Below are 20,571 nucleotides of genomic sequence, written 5' to 3' on the forward strand. Positions count from 1 at the left end.
ACCTTCTTGGAAGGGAATTTCCCTCCGGGTACTACTTATTTTTGATCTTCCAGGGATAAGATGAAGATTATCTCGAAGCCTCGTCTCATCGTAAAAGGGAAACATTAAATCCTTTCCCATTAAAAGCAGAATGTAATATCCCATATTTGTGTTAAGCTTTTGTGTAGTTTTACTTTATTTCATCCGTTGCAGCAGAACAAGTTACATGTGAGCTGTCATGAAAACTGTAGGTTAAACCAGACTAACTTGACTTTTAACTGAGTAACAACTTTATCTATAGAAACAGACTTGAACAAACCTGCAAGACAAGTCCAGCAAAAGACTTTCAAATACATACCATAATGCATAACACAGCCAGTTATACATTGGTATTATCTCGCCCTTCTCATTTTAAAAACAATGTCATCTTTAGGTTGTAAATGAGTATAGTTGTTATATACTTGTCTTGGTACTTCTCCGCAGTGGTGGTGAATATGGGCTGCGTCGTTTGTAGACATTAGCAGACATCCAGACATTTTTCTTGTGCCTATAAGTCTAATAATATACGCGTTTAATAGAGATGTGAAGATTTCTCATCTACTTATTTGAAGTCACGCAAGAGTGAGGAAGACATCTTCGAGTTTAGTTCCTCGAACTGGTTGCACACACACGACATGTGCCGCGGTTATTTTAAAGGCAACGTACACACACACACAAAAGGCTCATGAACATGCAATGTAGAGTAGAGATGAGTATGCGAAATTACATGGTTTTCTCGGGATCGCTAATAGTACAGCATAGAATGGCGCGCCTTGGCCTGTCTTGCTCAATCGCACCATCGCGGCCAAGATGTTGGGGATGTGGTACATCAAGCTGGCAATTCTTTTCGGTACCCACGCCTAACGATCTGTTTCCACACTCCATTGGAAATACCTAACAGGAGAGTTCATAGTTGCTGGCATTGACGGTTTCTTACAAGACATATATAAGTTACACATAGTGCTATTGCAGACACTCGTTAACAATATAACCACCTTTTAAGTCCCACACACACACGGGGACACACGGATGAAACACATTGAATGCACTATGGAACAACCCAGCACTCTTATGAGATTCTGTTCCTTACTTTGTATGATCATATGTAAGGTTCTGAAGCATTTTCTGAATTATTTAGATGTATTAATCTCTTTTTATTTCCAATGTGTAAACAGACTGTAACCTAAAAAATGAGACCATCCCCAACTTTTCTCAATTGCGAACGGACGGATTTATGTGCTTTTGTAGTACAGATGTGATTGATTTTTCCTTTAAAACGCACACTATCGAGTGCCTTCTGTCTCAACAGTGTGCAACACTTGCTAATTTTAGCTTAGAAATGGAGTCTGCTAATGTCTACAAACGACCAGCACCCACCACGAGTCCAGTTAACATTACTGCAAAGCTGAATATATATATATATATATATATATATAGTGGTTTATATATTATTATTATTATTATTATTATTATTATTATTATTATATTTTTCATTCACGTTACTCCATTTATTGAATGTAATACACATCTGGTTATACTGAAACCCTTGTGGACCATTGTACACTTACAGAAGTTTTAAAGTTGGTAACTAAACGTCCTGCAGCTGTGAGAGAAGTCTTCTCTGTAAGATAACCTTTCTTCACCAAATCTGCCACAGTGCCCTTCAAAGAATAACAAAAACAAGAATAAACAGAATAAACAGACACTTCAGTTGCATTTAAGAATCTCAGTAAACAATAGGATGAAATAAGAAAGTTCCTTTGGGATTACCTTGGGAATCTGCATGCAGATGTCAGCTAGAAACTCAGCTGTGATCTCTGCTAGAGCCTCAAGCTCTTCATCTTTTGTGTCTACTTTGCTGGTACCTTCCTGTTTGCTCTCACTGTGGTACTGAAGAACCCGCAAAATGGTTCCAATCAGGGGAAGACCTAAAGGCAAAAGACAAACGTATTTATAGAACACATAACACAATAAATTATTAGGAAGAACTAGGCATACTAGAATTAAAATGGGGACTATCCCGATTATTATTGTCTGAGTCTATATTGTCATTATATTTGTCATTTTCCAGTATAATGCAACTGCTCAAAAAACACAAAACATGTTAAACTCTCTTTATAACCAACATTAACAAAACCCTGAAGTTTTAACACAGTTTTCTACCAACAGCAGCACTGAGGTGTTGTGCTGCTGATGAAATGATCATTGTTTATAATCTAAGTGTCGCTCACTGCTTTCATCGCTGCTGTGTGAATATCATTAGATGAAAAACATGGCTGCTGTTCATTTGCTTTAGAACCTCTAAAGTTCAGTCACTTGAAACACTGTGCAAGTCAGCAGGTTCAGAGTTGAACCTTTTTTATTCCAGAGATGATGTACGTGTGCATTTGAGAGCCGGTGTACTCAAGAGATCAAAAGGAGTTACTATATAGCAGATATCATACAGTTATCACTAAATCAACATTCAGTGTAATAAATCCATTAAAAGAAGGCAGATCTCAGGGCCGATGTCATTCAGTGATCTCAACTGAATCAAACCGAAGAACAATAAACAAAAACAAAACTTACCGATGTCACTTCTGCTGCACCACTGCTCTTGACATCCATAAAGAGCCTGCAGCACAGCAAATGCCTGAACCAAAATGCTCTTCTGCTCTAGCAGGACAACTGGAAGATCATTTGGCTGGCAGAGGTCCTCGCACACAACGTCACTAACAAAGTCCCACACTGCTTTGCCTGGTCCATCAGAGGCAGCTTGAAGAAACAATTAAATAACGTCACCTCCTTCTGTTAGATTTCACTGAGTCAACAACTATGTTTACTTCAGAAACGATGTGCCGACTGCTGAACTCAATCATGTGTTGATTGCTCTTACCAAAAGTCTGCATGCCTTCATCTATGGTGGTGAGGAGTTGGAGGGCGTGAAGGTAAACCTCTAAGCCACTTGGACACTCTGATCTGTGAAAGCAATTTAATACTGTTGAATTCAGATACTTGAATACTGTGCTGTAGCAGACCAACAATAAATAACAGACCTGCTATATAAAACGTCAATAGTATCAATGAATATAGCAGTGCATTGCATCAACTAATTATAGATAAGAAAATTAGGGATGTCCTGATCCGATCCCAAAGATTAGTATCAGGGCTGATCAAGGCATGTTTTAACTGATCGGTATTGGCTATTGAGCTAAATTAAGCCTCATCCGATTTTTTACAGCTGTCACACATGTTTCTGTTTAACTTTTACGCACATTGCAGCCGTCATCAACTCTCTCCGAGCCCCCTGCTCGGAGGTGAAGCATACATCAGTGGAGAGCCGACACAATTACACACTGCGCCACTGCAAGTGCAACAAATCCCCGCGGACAAAAAGCCAATAAGAGTAAATTATTAATGTAATCTGCACAAAAGATGTACAGCCAAGGAAAATAAAAACTCAAAAGAATACAGTTAATTCAGGTAACTCAGGCAAAGGCTGCACCGAAGCAGCAAACACCGGAGGACACTTTTAAAAGGGCAGAGAAACCCTTGAGACAGTGACGAGAGCAAAAAGATTACAAAGACGGTTTGTTAGATTACTTTACAGCCAACTTTGTTATTTTGTACAAAATAAAAAAAAAACATTATTAATGCAATGCAGAGCTATTGGTATCAGCAGATACTCAATATTAATTGAGTCAATGTTATTAACTCAGATCAGAGAGTTTGTGCCTTAAATCATAAAATGGCAATATCAAGTTAAGACAACAAATGCACACAATCTATTCCTGCAAAATGCATCAGAGATTTTCAGTACATAAACTTTCATATTAGGCAGCTGGCTTTCAAATTTGCAAATTACCAGCAGTACAATCTCTAATATCTGTAGAAACGGATTAAAAAGATTTTTAAACTCCAACTCAAGATGCTTTCTATCGAAACGCTACAAACTCTAAAACACAGAATGTCAATTTCAGATTCCCACCTAAGCTGCTTGGCAGCCTCAAGCAGACATGAGGCCACATCCAGACGGCTTTCACCATCATCCTCCTCCTCACTCGGCTGAGCTGTGATCCAACTCTTCATCAGCTCTTCGTCAAGGTCAAACAGTTTGTCGACCAGTTCTCCGACCTTCTCAAGCAGGTCAGCTGTAAAACACACTTACTTTAATAACCATTTTAGAAAGCAGACAGAAGGTTACACAAGTAGTTAAAGGTGCCCTGTGGAGTTTTTTTGTAAACAAATAAAAGTTATGTTTAAACTCACCAAAAAGACACCGTGTGTATCTTTGAGGTTTAACAAACGTATCAAATACATTTCCATCCTCAAAAAAGTATTTTCAAAGCCGAAAGCCAATAATCCAGCATTGTTTACGTTACCATGTTTACTTGCCAGCAGTCTTCTTCCTCCCTGTGCTTGTTGGTGCATTAAAGCATACATTGGCGTGTTACCACCACCTGTTAATCAGTGGAATGGTATGAAGCTATTGGCAGGGCTGTGTATCATGTAACACGTGTGTGCATGTGTGTCCTCGTGTGTCCTCGCGTGCATGCACACGATAAACAAAACAAGGACCCACACATACAAAAACAGCTCCCTAGCACGGCTAGAGGTCACAAACTCCACAGGGAACCTTTAAGACACACAGCTTAAAGGGAGTTTAATGTTAGTCACCGCGCTATGTCAGACAGACATTTTGTAACACTTCATCATCTTATTACAGGGGAAGCAGTGAATAAAGGTACAGTACTGTTGGTAGAACTGCACATGATGAAACAGAGGTTGGTGCGCACAGACGTCAGCTGTCCTATTCGCTGAAGCCACAGGGAACAGACATCTTTCTGAGAGACACAGGTCATCAGCAATCTGCAAACATCATCAGAAATAATGAATACTTCTCTCTCAGTCTTTCTGCCTCACACGTCTACAGAAAAATGCAGTTGTCACCTGCTTGTTTCCAGAAGGGTCGGAGGATCTGTATCTCCAAGAAGAAGCAACAGCACAGCACTGTGGACACACAGGGAGTTGCATTAATAAGAGTGAATCACAATAGTGTACAGAATCTACTAAAGGACAATTACCGATGAGGATTTTTGCCTACCCCAAGTCTTCATTTTGACTGAGAGTCAGACAAGTGTCAGGAAAACAAGCAATGTTCCCAAGGATTCCCACACAAATTTCCTAGAGAAGCAAAATACAAATCTCAAAGCCAAAGAAATACAGCATCACAAATTTAATACATTACATAAGATAACTTTGACACAGAATGCATGAACTAGAAAGGATTTCACTCACTGTGAGGCGTGGACAACGAGATTTGGCTATCACCCCAAGAAGGATATCTGTAGCTTTGAATTCCTGCAGGAAACCAGCCACGTCCTGCACATAGTTGGTGTTAATTAATCCCTGGGATTATTGAAGTATTTCTGATTCTGAATCTGATAAAGATTAGTTATTAGTAAATATATAAACCTTTTCTTCACTGCAGCATACACTCAGTTGCCAGTTTCCAACTTGATGATCATTGTGAACTGTACTGCGTTTTAATGACAATATTTCTATTATTTTGTCCACTCCTTTTATATCAATGAGGGTAGACTAAATAACAGGAACACCTGTCAGCATAATGCAATAACCACCAAATAACAACAGTTTCAACAAAAACTGAGCATTATAACCTTCATGAAGGTAGGATTTATTACAGGACTGTTGTGTTACACTTACATTTAGCTAAACTGACAGCTGATGTTTAATTCATTGGTAATGTTATATGCATGGTAGAGACAAAGACATCAGCAGCATATTTCAGAACTCACAGAATGATAATCAATGTTGTAAAGGTTTAACACTAACTAAACTACAAAATAAGAAATTATCTACAGAATAAACAATTTGTTTTTATTATTCAACATTTTATTTAACATCATCCAATCCAAAATAAAACACGTTTTGATCAATTTCTTCTTTTTTATGAGGTTGCAGTTACCTTCAACATTCAGTGGAAATGACATTGTTCATGAAAAGGTCTAGTAAGAAATCTACCTTATCCATTGCCATATCCCAGACTCTACATAGATCTTCCTCATCTTCCTCAGGGAGCTGCATCTGACCTTCAGAGTCCACCTCTGAATGCTCTGTGACCATCTGCAAGACATGATCATTTTACAAACATTAAGAAATATTAGCTATATTGGACAGTGTGCAGCAGAGAGCATCAGGACAAAGGGACAATGTGTCACACAAAATGACTTGAAAAAGGCTATAGCTAAATAATTCAATAAAATAAATGCAACTCAAACTGTGTTGTCACTGTTACTACATCTGTATTTAAAACTGTTACTGTAGTGATGTTGGATGGATCAGTTAGCGACACTGGCAACTATGTGTAATTTGCACACTCCATTGGCTTTTACAAACAAGTTCAAGTTATACTTTGTGACTATTTTCCATCATACCCGTGAACTACTACAGGATATCTCTTTTTTAATTTTCTAATGAAAATTTACATGAATGAGACGAGTCAGGGTGCTGAAAAGCCAGTGCTTGCTGTAAACAGTGTCTCCAATGGCGTCCAAATCACCGTCCTCCTCTCCATCGGCTGTGTCTGGGGGTGGTGACGGGTTACGGTCCATTACAGGAGACTGTACTCCAGCTGGAGATGAGGATCTCTCAGTATCCACTTCCTCTGCACCATCAATTCTACAGTCTAAGAGGAAACAGTTATGGAATAAAAGATTTTTAAAAAACACCATAGAGTTGGGTGATATGACACTCTGACAAATTATAACAAGTTATATTGTTTCGACTATTAGTATAAGTATTAGACCGTCAAAGTACTGGATGTACAGGATTTGGGCATCAATGTGATGACATACCTTGATTAAACAAGTATTTAATTCACTGGACATAACTAACAGACATTTTATCTGGTCCTTTGATCTTTGACGGTTTAAATTATTCCCAGAAAACGTACTACTCCCAAACCTGCACACATTGTATACTAGCTGTCTACAAAAGAAGGAACATCAGTAAGGACCCAACCAGGTCACAGTCTGATGTCCCAAACAGACAGACTGTAGCCTCCATGACCCCCATACACTGACTGATGCACTGTAATAATACAACCAATAATTCAACCCCCAAACTGCTGCTAATGTACTCCAACACTTTCTTACACACTGAACATCTCGTGTCTCTGCTGTGTACTGTTTAACTGTTTGAATTGTTGTGCAATATATTTTAGTACTACACTAGTAGACCCTTTACACTGTCACTGTTAACCTGTTAATCCAAGTGCCTTTAATACTTTAAATATACAGATAAAGGGAACTACCTCTTCATAAATATATGTATTATCTTGTTTTTATTGCTGCTGCTGGTCACCCTGAGTTACATATCCCGTTGTATGCCTGCACTGATAAATAAAGTGTCTTATGTCTGTCACAGTTTAGACCCAGTTCCCACTTTATTATGTTATGTGCACCTACAGAACATGAAGGCTATAACACTAAGAGGTGATTGCAACTGGTTTATTATAGCGGTGCTGATTCAACTTCACAGTTTGTGGTTCTTAGCATTCATTGTGGCTCCCAGTGACTTTAAACAGACTTTACACTTTGCTTTCAGCTGACTGTCGATGGAGTAACTAACGCTGTGGGCTCAAACAATCTAACAACAATCTAGCTAGCAGATACAAATGTGGTTATTAACGGCGGGTTGCTGCTATTTAACTGTCACACAAAAAAAACAATACTTCTAACATGTCGACTCACCCATAGTGACCGGTCTTTACAAACGTAACTAGCTGGTAAATAATAAATAAAACACCAGACGACATTTCAAACAGCCTCCATTTAGAACAAACCACCCGGATGCGCATGCGCGAACGATGTACACACGGCGCCTTCTTCTTCGTGTGGTCGAACACCTCAAGTGCGCACGCATACCGCCGCCTGCAGTGTGCGGAGGGAACTGCAGGCTGTTCAGGTGTACCGTGTTATAAATGATGGACCTGTTAGTTCACCTTGGTGACTCCTCTAATCAACATCCTTCTTCTAACACACACCTGGACAGTTATTTGATTCATAATACAGGACCGTGTTTGTGATTGTGAAATGAGTGGAAACAAAGGGTTATAATATATTATTTGCTCTCTAAACTAATCTATCTTGAGCTAATCTGGATTTATACCTAATTAGCAAATGCTAATAATGATAGACTTTAATACTAGTTAACGTTAGCTATTAGCCTATATTTTCCCCAGAACAATCTTTAACATTATACAAATATATAAGGTTCACTTTTGCCCTCAGAAGCAGATAAAAGCTTATAAAATAATATTTAAAAAATCCTAAATTGCTGTGTATGCTGTTTTGTTTTTTGTTTAGTGTGATTTTCACTTTAAAAATTATAAATAGTTCATTCATATGTACTGGTAAATGCACTGACTTAGATAACATTTGTATTATTTGTCTTATATGGTCATGTAATAATTACTAGTACAGTAAACTTATTAAACAATGTAAAACAATTTTAATAATTTTGAAAAAGCAAAACAAGATATTTAATGATGATGAGACCTACTTTAGCATTAGCATCATATGCTAATGGATGCATAACTCATAAGGCAGTAGCTCATTGTTTCTGTGTGTTGTCACAGCAGGTAACACATGTAATATTGTCTTTAACAGAAAGGCTTCCTCTGGTTGAGTTGTACAGTGGCTCAGTATTTGTGAATCAACTTTAGCTTAGAGCTACATTTTGGGTTGTTTTATTTCAGGTTTCTATAATCTACATTTAACTTATTGTCCCTATAATAATCATAATAATAGAAAAACTATTTTGTTTATTCTGAACCTATAACCTATAATTTGAATGTGTTACAGACAAGTTGAATGAAAAATAAAAGCTAAAGTCTCCTTAGAAATGTTCTTCCTCTTCTCCCATTCTCCTCTTTACTTATCACACTTTTTAAATAAGTGAAGCCAGCCTTCTGTGGTCAAATAACTAAACCTAATGATGACATTCAAACATTTTAAAGTATTTCAGTTCATTAAATATGAGATAAAAACACCATAAAGCCTGTTTAAAATTTAAATAAAATATACCCCAAAATTAAAATGAATATAAGAAAAATACTGTAGCAAATTCATGTATTTGACCACTTTTTGTTTACATTTCTTTTGTTCCTCTTTGTTAAATCTTGTGTTATATTCGGACATGCTGCCTTGTTAAGTTGTCGTTTCAGTCTGTGTTATGGGATATTACAGCAAGGATGTTAAACAGTATTAAGTCAACAGGGATTACAAAATCTTGAATAGTCCACCCTTTAACCAGAACTGTCTTAAGGCAATTTGGCGAGTCACCGTCCTCCCTGAATCAACACAGTACAGAAATAATAATACATCTTCCTCATCGTGCAGCTGTTCCCTGTGGGCGTGGTCCTCTGCCCTGTTTGCACTTGGAGGAGTTTTCTTTGAGTAACTATTTGAGAACATGCAAAATAACTTATGTTTTTTATAATATAACCACAGATAAAACAAATGCGTAAACAGGTTTTACAGTATGAGGCTGAACCTGCGTGATACTTATGTGAAAGGTCAATCCACCAGCTGGAGCAATTAATAACCTCCTCAGCTGTAAAATAAATGCTCTTCACAGCTCCTCTGTACTCGGTTAAAGAATCTGTTGACCAATGAAAAGTGGGTATTACTTTGGTGTTTAATTAACTGCTACCTGAACTTGGAGTAATACTGTGACCTTTATGTTTTTTCGATCTCTAAAAGTGTACTTAACCTTTAAATGGGGTTTAAACAAATGTCGACTCCCCACAAGATAAGCCTATTGTCATCACATCTGAGAGTTTGCTGTCTGATATGATGCCAAGTCCTGTGTGTATTAATGTGACACTGCAGGTAGAGGATGACTGCAATCAGGATGTAATACAATCAGTTCAGTTGCACATCCTGTGCTATTCACGATACAGACGCAATTTAGATAATGCATACTCTCCAACCATATTAAAACAAATATTAACTTTAAGTTGTATCATTTCCACTTTGAATATAGGTTTCGTTATTGGTTGAGAGTGGGTGCCACTAGCCGACTCCAATTCTAAGCTAACATTAGCGAGTGTAGCATGCTGTTGGTGCTGTAGGGGAGCAGAAGAAAAGGCAAGACACACAGGTGTGCGCATAAATGTCACAGAAAAAATGTCCTTTACATATAAATTCGTCCACAGGCTGCTATTGGCCATAGGGAGCTACGTCACAATCAATTCACACATGGCAATACAAAGCGATTAATACATGTTATTTCCTTCACATTCTTACATAGTAAGTAAGTAAAATGTATTTACATAAGTCACAAAGTGTTTTACAGAGGCAATGTACAACTAAAGGGAGTATGACCTTTAAGGACAGTAGAGACCTCGTGAGTATGACCCTAACTCACAAGATCTCTACTTTCCTTTAGTTTTATTTTGGTGATCCCAGTGCCTTGGTGCTTTTAATTTATGCTCATTAAAATAAAAAATATTATTGTAATTATTTTATTTTCACAATTTTCCAATATTATCAATTATTATCTTTATAATAAAAAAATATGTATAAAAATTATTTTTTATTTTATTTAGCATCATTGCTGAGTCAGCTGAGATATGCATCTATGCAGTCATGAATATCTAAGCTGACGTTGGGTATGATGGTGTTGGACAATAATCAAATAAAAAGTTTTTATTACTTCCTGATTAATCAGACAGAGAGGCGGATGAGAGGGAAGCTGAAAGCCATCAGAGACAACCTTTTTTTTTCATCTTTTCAGAAGGCTTTTATTGCCTTTAATCTATAGTAACAGCTGAAGAGTGACAGGAAACAGGGGAGAGAGGCACGCATGGCACGCAGCAAAGGGCCACAAGTCAGAGTTGAACCCTGGGCAGCTGCAGCAAGGACTCAGCCTTTGTACAAGGGGCGCCAGCTCTACAAGGTGAGCTACCAGGGCACCCCAACCCCTCTCATACTCTCTATACTGAAACAGCTCAGGAGCGGGTTCAGCCACAGACTCATTTGTGCCATTAGACTCCACAACATTAGACACTCAGTACCTCGTACCTCAGTTAAACTGTCAACCACACTAACCTATTTTGCCCATGTACATACATAATACTTTTGGATCTTGTACAAAGGTCTATTCTCCTTTCCTGTATATAGTGTATATATTTAATTTAATGGTATTTTAATAATAATAACATAATCAATAAATACTATCCACTTCATGGCTAAATACAGTGGATCAATAAAGGAACATCTTATTTTTTATTTATCTTAATCATAACATAACAGAATTCTCATATCAAGATACCATGGCTAAGAAGCTCTCATTGTTCAATTAAAAAGTAGAATTGTACTGAAATTGGCCCCAGTATGACATCTTCAAGACCTGCTCACTCTGTGACACTGATTTATTTTTTCGTCCAGGAGTAGTTTTAAACAGAGGAGCACGCTGTCAGCAAACCTCTTTTATTGCTGCTCATTCCTCCAGGAATAAAAATTCTTAATCGAAATGCAAACATATTTGTTCAATAAAGAGATAAGGAAGATGTGGGAATACTTGTATTGGACTTGTGAAAGGCGTCAGACATCCATTAAACATATGTTTGGCATCTTGGCAATAAAACTTAAGTTCCCTCAGGAAGAGGGTGGGAGCAAAAACTCTCAATATAAAGGGCTGCCAAGTGCAATCTGACCATTACCTACTCTGGTGACAGAAAGCCCACAGAGACAACGATGGGGTGGAGATGTGTGTCGTTGTGTTTTCTTGCTCTGTCTCTCGCAATTGTCATCGATGTTGAAGGCAGACGAGGTAAGACTGTTTCACTGTGGAACTCTTTCCAGGATTGTGTGAATTGATTATTCTGCTTTATGTATACATACATCAACAATGTCTAGTACTGTCTCTGATATCACTTATGTAGAGCATTTAGTAACTCAAACTGGTTTCTACGCTTTATGTCTCTCCCAGTTCACAACCATGTCGGCAGCATCTGCAGCACATGGGGCAGAGAGCACTTCAAGACATTCGACGGGGATGTGTATCAGTTCCCTGGTTTGTGCGAATACAATCTGGCCTCCGACTGCCACGAGACCTACCAGGAGTTTTCAGTGCACATGAAGAGGAAGGAGAGCGATGGGGACCCTACAGTCAGTTATGTGGTGGTCACCATCAACGACCTTTCATTCCACCTCACCACGGGCCTGATCACTGTGAACGGCCTTCCGTGAGTAACAAGCCATACAGCCCGCAAAGGCAAAACAACTGAATTTCTCTTTTCTATTCGTGCATTATAATAAAACTTTTTTCTACAGAATCAAAATGCCATACTACAACGCAGGCGTACAAGTGGAAAAAAATGCAGTTTACATCAAGCTCCAATCCAAAGTCGGCATCACCGTCATGTGGAACGGTGACGATGCAGTCATGGTAAAAGCTTATAAATATTTTATTTATTTTATTGCTTTTAATAGTACACTATAATATAATATAATATTATAATGTGAAAAAGGTTGTGATAACCTCTTGCTGTGTTGTAGGTGGAACTGGATCCTGATTATGCTAATCGTACTTGTGGACTTTGTGGAGACTTTAATGGTGTTCCTGTCTACAATGAGTTAATTCATAACGGTATATATGATTATTCACTTTATGTATTAATGCATTTCAACAATCATACACTGTATCTGTGACATTTGTGACACTATAATTACATTAAAATTGCAGGTCGCAAAATGAGCCCCATTGAGTTTGGCAACGCACACAAAGTCCATCGTCCAAACGATGATTGTGAAGACCCCTTTGAAGAGGAAGGTGAATCACTGGAGGATGTGCTGGTTTCCTGCAAGGAGTTTGTGAGTTCATTATACATACAGTATCAGTAATAGTGGTATTTAACATATATATTTGCATTTGCAGCAGAGTAACTTTGTCTCTATTATCTGCCTTTTTTTCACTTTTAGCAAACCACCTGTGACCAGATGCTGCGTTCGGCATCCTGGAGCTCCTGCACCCAACTGATTGACCCTAAACCTTACATCCAGGCCTGTGTGCAGGACATGTGTGGCTGCACCAACAGTACAAGTGACTTCTGTGTCTGCAGCACACTGTCGGAGTTCTCTCGACAATGTTCCCATGCGGGAGGACAGCCTCCCAACTGGAGGACACCTCAGTTCTGTGGTAATGTTTTGTGTTTTGTTATCATCTGTATTTTATACTGAAATCAGCCCAGTGAAAAATTAATGGTCCTGTAAAAGTACTGGCTACCTTTTCTGAACATTAACTTAACTTAACATTTCTCATTTAGCTCTAGGATGAGAGGATTACCTTTATTCTAAAAACATTGCTATATTAAAAAATAGCATATTATTTTAGAGTTTCTGGCACTCACAAAGAGCTGAAAAATAAGTTCTGGGTAATTCATGTGATTTAAAATGTAGCAAAATACAGTTAAATTACATAAGTGCAAGTAAAATAAGTACACAAAACATTCTATTTTGCTGAACTTGTTGCTCTTGAATATTAAACATTTACACCTACCTCCATTTATTTCAATTGTACCATATCTTCACAGCTAAACAGTGCCCATTCAACATGATTTATGAAGAGAGCGGTTCCCCTTGCATGGATACATGCACAAATCAAGATACAAGTTCACTGTGTGAGGATCACAAAATGGACGGCTGCTTCTGTCCTCCTGGTTAGTGCTGTTTACATGTACATACTATAATTTTAGTCTCCTGTTGTACTTTATATTGACCTTAAAGATGCTTCCAGATTTAATCTCCCTAGTTTGTAAATGTTCGTGTCACATATCTCCTTCAGGAACTGTGTTTGATGATATTTCAATGAGAGGGTGTATTGCTCAATCTGAATGTCAGTGCAAACACAACAAAATCTATAACTCCGGTGAGGTTTACCGACAAGACAGAGAGGAATGGTATGTCTAACATCTCATAATGTCATCATAATATTTCATTTGGTCTCATATTTGGTTAACTAAAAGGATTCGGGTTTTTTCAGTACATGTTTTGAAGGCAGATGGGCTTGTAAGAGCCTTCAGACACCTGCCACATGTGCAGTAGAAGAGGGTTCACATGTGACGACCTTTGATGGGAAAACCTACACCTTCCACGGAGAATGTTACTACACCCTAGCCAAAGTGCAAAGGAAGGTGAGTGAGTCACAGCTTTGTACAGTTAAATATAAATATATATAATTTGTTATGTGTTTTTTATCTAATTGCACTTGCACTCACAATATGTATATTTCAGGATGATGCAAGTCCAAAGTTTACCATCCTGGTTCAGTTGGTTCCATGTGTAAACCAGAAGTTTGACACTTGTCTAAAGAGCCTTAAAATCGTGCTGAACAATGACAGAAACAATGTGAGTTAAGAAGACTATAGTCATCAATCAATTCACACTGATCCCTGCCAGACTCTAATGATGAATTCTGTTTTCATTCAGGTGTTAATGTTCACTTCTGATGGCACAGTAAAGCAGAATATGCAGACCATCACTTTGCCATACCACTCAGGTGGGTTAAACTATAAGGAACTCTGAATTAAATATATAATCTTTCATTTATAGATTGACGTCAGCAGATGACCTGACTGTTTTTGTATTTCTCTTTATTTAAAGGTGACATCAACATCTTCCATGCATCATCCTTTCACGTCATGCTCCAGACCAGTTTTGGTTTGCAGATTCAGATCCAGCATGTGCCTATCATGCAAGTTTATGTCAGTTTGGATCAGAGCTACAGAGCAAAGACACGTGGTAAGTTTTACATTTGTCTTAACATGAAGCATTGGCATCATCAAAGAATACAGTGAATTTACAATAAATTATTAGTTGCTGTAGGAATTACCTACTACAGTGTGATGAGGATGACAGCAGTAATGTTGATATATTAGTGTATCGGTATTATGAAACAATATTTGCCATACACAGCTGTCACAAATACACATTTCTGTGAAAAAATGATCAAAGCTTATGTGAAACCAGCTGTTTGTGATCATACTGTCAATGAACCGCTCACAATTCTTGTTGGCCAAGTAGTGCTGGACATGTGGACACACATGTATTTAGTTATACTCTTTATTTAAAGGTCAATTGTGTAATATTTAAGATGATATATTGGCAGAAATGGAATATAATATAAAAAGTTGTGTCATTAATGTATAATCACCCAAAAATAAGAATTGTTGTGTTTTTGAGAATGAGCCGGCCCTATCTTACCACACTGCAGTTTACCAATTCTTAGTGTATAATATATGTTTTCTTATTTAATCTTAATTCAAATACATTAACCAAATTCCTAATCCCATGATTTACCATATCCATTTTGTAATTTGTTTTACAGTATTTTACACCTTCCATTTTTCTCTTTGTGGTTTCAGACAATTGTTGGTTGTCTGTGCTTAAGTATTGAAAAATAATTTTAATATAAACATTTATTTATAAAATATTTGTTTTTTTCAGGTTTATGTGGGAACTACAACATGATCTTGTCTGATGACATGAAGACTCCTCAGGGGATTGTGGAGGGAACATCAGCAACTTTCTGTAATTCGTGGAAAGCAAATCTCATGTGCAGAGACAGAGAGGAAAGACTTGATGACCCCTGTTCCCTCAGTTTGGAAAATGGTAAACAGCAGTGGTTGATTATTACACCGTTTTTTTTGTCTTAAAATGATTCTCTTCTTTAAACTTACTTGTTTGTTGAATGTATGATACATATAATTAGACAGCTCAATAGAATTTGTAGAGATTAAAAATAAAAATGTTGATTCTCCCCTCTCAGAGTGGTACGCCAAACACTGGTGTGCCTTACTGGTCAATCCAGACAGCATCTTTGCTCAATGCCATTCAGTGGTGGATCCTGAGATGTACCACAAGGTACAGCAAAACCTTCTGGTTTGTCTTTAACTGAATTAGTTTGTGATGGGACTGTAATTCTCTAAAAGTGTTTGCTGTCTTCTGCAGCGATGTACTTATGCCAGCTGTAACTGTGACAAGAGTGAGGCCTGCCTGTGTGCCGTCTTCTCCTCCTACGCACGTGCTTGTGCATCAAAGGGAGTGTTTTTGACAGGCTGGAGAGAAAATGTGTGCGGTAAGGATTTCTTCTTCTTTTCTCTCATTGGTTAAGTTGAGTAACGATTTCTGTAGTTTTATGATCATCTTCCCTTTCATTGTTTGAATATTAAGTAACCATTGTAACATTATGCACAAAACAGATAAATACACAAAGAGCTGCCCAGCAACTCAGGTCTTCTCATACAAGCATCAGAGATGCCAGTTGACTTGCAGATCACTGGGCTCAAAGCAGCAGAGCTGCACTTCTGATTTCTTGCCTGTGGATGGCTGCTCCTGCTCTGAGGGTCTCTACCTAAATGAAAACGGCATCTGCGTCCCTGTGGAAAAATGTTCCTGCTACCATAACGAAGTCTACATTAAACCCGGAAAGTCTATCAGCATCAAAGACGAGCACTGGTGAGTCAGTTGTTTCTAATTTGGAGACAATGGACTTCAAATTAATTATCTTAGACTAAGGACTTAGTATGATTTTAATGCCTGCAGTGTATAAGATTTACATAAACCACGTTGATGGTGTTGCATCTTATATCTTTGGTCTGTTTTTCTAGCGTGTGCACTAATGGAATACTTCATTGCCGTTCTTGGAGAACCCGTTCATCATGTACGTTTTTTTGTTTTATGTTTTTTTCTTTAAGCATTTGGTTGATACAATGAATATTAAATTAGTTTCTACTTCCGTTACAGTATGCCCTTCTCCACAAGTATACTTCAACTGCTCCACTGCGACCACAGGAGAACTTGGACTGCAGTGTGCTCGAACTTGTTTAAATCTGGACAACGATGATTGTGTGAGCGTTTATTGCCACTGTGTCTCAAATAACTGGATCTAATATTTATTTCCTGCAGTATGTTACATTGAACATGCAACACACAGTGTATAGTTACACTTGTTTCTACAGTAGTTTCTAAAGAGTTTTGAAAAGTAATTTTTGACAGTATCAGTAATGTTTTGTCCTTTTCTGTGACCGTTATATTACTATCTCTCCAGGACTCCACAGAGTGTGAATCTGGCTGTCAGTGTCCAAGTGGCCTCCTTTTTGATGGCAAAGGTGCCTGTGTGAAAGAAAATGAATGTCCATGTCAGCATGATGGGCATATTTATGCCCCTGGAACACAAATCCCTAACCAATGCAACACCTGGTACGACCTTGTTTTTAATCAGACCTATTATATAGCATAATGAACACATATTATCATATTTGGCTGCATGTTTTACTCACTTACTTTAATTGCAGAATTCAAGTGTTTTGTTTTTTTAACCGTTTCTGATACATCTAGTACCTGCAAAAGTGGAAACTGGGAGTGCACAGAGAAAAAATGTCCAGGAACTTGCATTATTTACGGGAGTGGTCACTACAATACATTTGATAAGAAAACATATGGGTTTCAAGGAAAGTGTGGCTATGTTGCTGTCAAGGTAAACATACACATCAAAATCATCCAAATGTATCTAAACTTATTCTCACTTCAAACTCAAACTGACAGCTTTTGAGCAACTGTAATCTTTACATCTATATATGCAGTGTTGGATTGTCAGTAGAAAGTAGTGAGGATGCTATGACACAATCATTTGTACTATATACTGGATACATTTACACATTCAGAATTCAGACACTCAAATAAAATGGCAGACAGTAAATATACTGTAGTGCACTATATAGTAAACAGGCAGTGATTTCTGACAGAGTCAACAGTTATGCTTCACTTTTACGTCGTCTCAGGATTCATCTCAGAAGTTCATAGCCAAAAAATTTGAAAATTCAAACTTATTGCTAATCTTGAACATCAGACTTGAGAAAGAATATTGAAAGAATCAATATTTGATGCTGCTAACTACATTATATGATCTCTCTGGGGATCAGTTACTTGAGTTAATTTATGTATTACTGAGCTTTTCTTTAAGACTCTTAAAGTATTATGGATTGTCTCTGTTTACTATGAATAAAACTTGCAAAATCTCTCTCTTTTAAGAACAAATGTGGCAATAAAACAGTTCAGGACAACTTCGGAGTCATCACAGAAAATGTACCGTGTGGAACTACAGGCACGACGTGCTCCAAAATTGTCCGAATCCAACTAGGGGTAAGACCTCATACCAACATCTGATGTGTATTTTGTGCCTAAAATTCTTTGTTATACATCAAACTGCAGGGTTTTTTTTACATCACAATGAAAGCAACAGAAATCTCCTTAACATTACAGAGAATGGAAATCAAACTAGCGAAGGGTAAATATGAAGAGCTGGATCTGGGACATGGCACACAGATTCAGTACAAAATAAGGCATGTCGGCTTGTATCTGGTGATAGAATCTGCCATTGGTCTGGCAGTGATGTGGGATCGCAAAACAACTGTTCGCATCCTCCTGGAACCACAGCACAGCGTGAGTGACAGTATTTGGTTTATTCACCTGTATTCATCTTGATGTACAGTATATTAACATTACTGAAAAAGTCTGTGAGCCACTTATATTCATGATTACAATGGAATATTCTGTTTATAAACATACAAAGATATATACTTTAGAAATGTGTATTCCTTACAATGCCAAAGAGAACTGATATTAAATATTGTTCTTTTGTTCTGGCTGTTCAGGGAGAGGTATGTGGCCTGTGTGGAGATTTTGATGGCGATGCACAGGATGACTTTACCACCCAGGGTCAGCTGATAGTTAGCAATGTGTTAGAATTTGCAAACAGCTGGAAAATGTCGAGCACCTGCCCAGATGCAGAAATGAACGTTGACCCATGTGGAGCAACGCCCAACAGACACCACTGGGCAAAAATGATGTGCAGCATTATAACTGGAAACACATTCAAAGAGTGCCACAATAAGGTAATGGCAGATTTGTCTCTAATTTGTTGTTATTCAAAGTCGTTCATGGTTGAAAAACACATTTTAAAAATATATATATTATTAACAGGTAAATCCCCTTCCATATTATGAAAACTGTGTGAAAGACTCATGTGCCTGCGACGCCGGAGGAGACTGTGAGTGTTTCTGCTCAGCAGTTGCAGCTTATGCTCAAGCTTGTAATGAGGCTGGTTCCTGCGTTGCATGGAGAACTCCGGAAATCTGTCGTAAGTAAACAGCAATTTCCCCTTCATATTAAACTGGGTTCTTTCTTCAGCCTTTTCTGACCAAAATCCTGTTTTTAGATCCCATAAATCTTATGATACCAGCATTTAAAGGTTAATGTGTGGGATGTATATATGAGAATAATTAATTTTCTCTTTTCTTTACTTAGATATAATATTCTACCCTACTTATTTATTTGTTTATTTGCTTGTTTGTTTATTTATTTCATTGAGTGGACATCCAATGTAATTAATGCTGATATATGTTACAGAGACTCTATGGGTGAAAAGTGTTATTTTAAGACTGCAATGCTTTACATAATTCCTTTAGTTCAGTATTTCCTAAATCAACTATAATTTAGTATTACAAGGTATTGAATTGATTTTTTAATTGTCTTGAAGGTTGTTACTCAAAAGTACCTAACCCTTATCTTAATCATTATAATATGAATTAATATATGATAGTATTCTGCCATTTGTAATGAGCGATAACTTCCCATATTTAGCTAAAACTCAATGTAATCTTGAGCCCTGATATAATGTTAGAATGTAGAAGATGAAATTTAAGTTTGAGATTGAGATTAATCCACTTATTTGTATTAATATTTCCTATATTTTATTCGTAACATACCTTTCATCTTTTCCTCCTAGCTATCTTCTGTGATTACTACAACAACCCAGATGAATGCAACTGGCACTACAGCCCTTGTCACACACCTTGTTATAAGACCTGTTTAAATCCAGACGGAATTTGTAGCAACCCTATACCCAACCTGGAAGGTAAGAGGTTAACTCACAATGTCTCACCTTACCTCTGATAAATGTGCTGGTTAAAATATTAAATGTTGAACGAATTCAATTTGTTTACTATATGTGACAAAAAAAAATGTAAAGACCACCTGGTCAGTTTGAGTGTCAGAGATTGAAATACAATGTAAATAATTATTTTATGGTAATATAACAATCTTTTATGCTGTGGTTTTTACAGGCTGTTACCCTCGATGCCCGATAAATAAGCCAATATTTGATGAGGAGACCCAGATGTGTGTGGAGGAATGTGATGGTTGCTTTTATAATGAAACAAGATATGAGGAAAATGAAGTTATTTACAATGTGACTGACAACTTGGGAATGTGCTACCATGCAATCTGCATTAATACAACAGTGATACATGGAAATCAACCCTGTTCTACAACAACGCCCCCACCACCTGAACCTACTACTACAACTGAAGCACCAACCACAACCACAGAATCTACAACACCACCACCACCTGAACCTACTACTACAACTAAAGCACCAACCACAACCACAGAATCTACAACACCACCACCTGAACCTACTACT

General features: G+C 37.6%; 2 protein-coding genes across 2 annotated transcripts in view; one reads left to right on the forward strand and one right to left on the reverse strand.

Moving 5' to 3' along the window:
• The window catches only part of saal1 (serum amyloid A-like 1), an 8,504-nt gene extending 622 nt beyond the window's left edge, over positions 1 to 7,882 (reverse strand). Inside the window, exons 1-12 of the mRNA XM_035664996.1 lie at positions 7,773 to 7,882; positions 6,507 to 6,706; positions 6,043 to 6,144; positions 5,296 to 5,379; positions 5,102 to 5,181; positions 4,948 to 5,007; positions 4,751 to 4,866; positions 3,986 to 4,148; positions 2,894 to 2,976; positions 2,587 to 2,772; positions 1,789 to 1,946; positions 1,587 to 1,679 (exon numbers count right to left, since the gene is read on the reverse strand). Coding sequence (XP_035520889.1) covers positions 1,587 to 1,679; positions 1,789 to 1,946; positions 2,587 to 2,772; positions 2,894 to 2,976; positions 3,986 to 4,148; positions 4,751 to 4,866; positions 4,948 to 5,007; positions 5,102 to 5,181; positions 5,296 to 5,379; positions 6,043 to 6,144; positions 6,507 to 6,706; positions 7,773 to 7,776 — 1,329 coding nt within the window. The 5' untranslated portion in view covers positions 7,777 to 7,882. The remainder of the gene's footprint in view (positions 1 to 1,586; positions 1,680 to 1,788; positions 1,947 to 2,586; positions 2,773 to 2,893; positions 2,977 to 3,985; positions 4,149 to 4,750; positions 4,867 to 4,947; positions 5,008 to 5,101; positions 5,182 to 5,295; positions 5,380 to 6,042; positions 6,145 to 6,506; positions 6,707 to 7,772) is intronic.
• Positions 7,883 to 11,765: 3,883 nt separating this feature from the next.
• Positions 11,766 to 20,571, forward strand: part of LOC118330363 (mucin-2-like) — a 14,288-nt gene continuing 5,482 nt past the window's right edge. The window contains exons 1-26 of the mRNA XM_035664858.1: positions 11,766 to 11,859; positions 12,019 to 12,274; positions 12,363 to 12,477; positions 12,588 to 12,678; positions 12,775 to 12,902; positions 13,011 to 13,227; positions 13,622 to 13,747; positions 13,873 to 13,987; positions 14,071 to 14,221; positions 14,322 to 14,435; positions 14,517 to 14,586; positions 14,691 to 14,828; positions 15,534 to 15,698; positions 15,856 to 15,950; positions 16,038 to 16,164; positions 16,289 to 16,544; positions 16,697 to 16,749; positions 16,833 to 16,936; positions 17,137 to 17,288; positions 17,427 to 17,565; positions 18,120 to 18,230; positions 18,351 to 18,530; positions 18,743 to 18,982; positions 19,071 to 19,227; positions 19,876 to 20,004; positions 20,213 to 20,567. Coding sequence (XP_035520751.1) covers positions 11,784 to 11,859; positions 12,019 to 12,274; positions 12,363 to 12,477; positions 12,588 to 12,678; positions 12,775 to 12,902; positions 13,011 to 13,227; positions 13,622 to 13,747; positions 13,873 to 13,987; positions 14,071 to 14,221; positions 14,322 to 14,435; positions 14,517 to 14,586; positions 14,691 to 14,828; positions 15,534 to 15,698; positions 15,856 to 15,950; positions 16,038 to 16,164; positions 16,289 to 16,544; positions 16,697 to 16,749; positions 16,833 to 16,936; positions 17,137 to 17,288; positions 17,427 to 17,565; positions 18,120 to 18,230; positions 18,351 to 18,530; positions 18,743 to 18,982; positions 19,071 to 19,227; positions 19,876 to 20,004; positions 20,213 to 20,567 — 3,860 coding nt within the window. The 5' untranslated portion in view covers positions 11,766 to 11,783. The remainder of the gene's footprint in view (positions 11,860 to 12,018; positions 12,275 to 12,362; positions 12,478 to 12,587; positions 12,679 to 12,774; positions 12,903 to 13,010; positions 13,228 to 13,621; positions 13,748 to 13,872; positions 13,988 to 14,070; positions 14,222 to 14,321; positions 14,436 to 14,516; positions 14,587 to 14,690; positions 14,829 to 15,533; positions 15,699 to 15,855; positions 15,951 to 16,037; positions 16,165 to 16,288; positions 16,545 to 16,696; positions 16,750 to 16,832; positions 16,937 to 17,136; positions 17,289 to 17,426; positions 17,566 to 18,119; positions 18,231 to 18,350; positions 18,531 to 18,742; positions 18,983 to 19,070; positions 19,228 to 19,875; positions 20,005 to 20,212; positions 20,568 to 20,571) is intronic.

The sequence above is a fragment of the Morone saxatilis genome, unplaced genomic scaffold, assembly GCF_004916995.1.
Source record: "Morone saxatilis isolate NCDOM2014 unplaced genomic scaffold, NCSU_SB_2.0 Contig2, whole genome shotgun sequence".
In the NCBI taxonomy this organism is placed as follows: Eukaryota; Metazoa; Chordata; class Actinopteri; family Moronidae; genus Morone; species Morone saxatilis.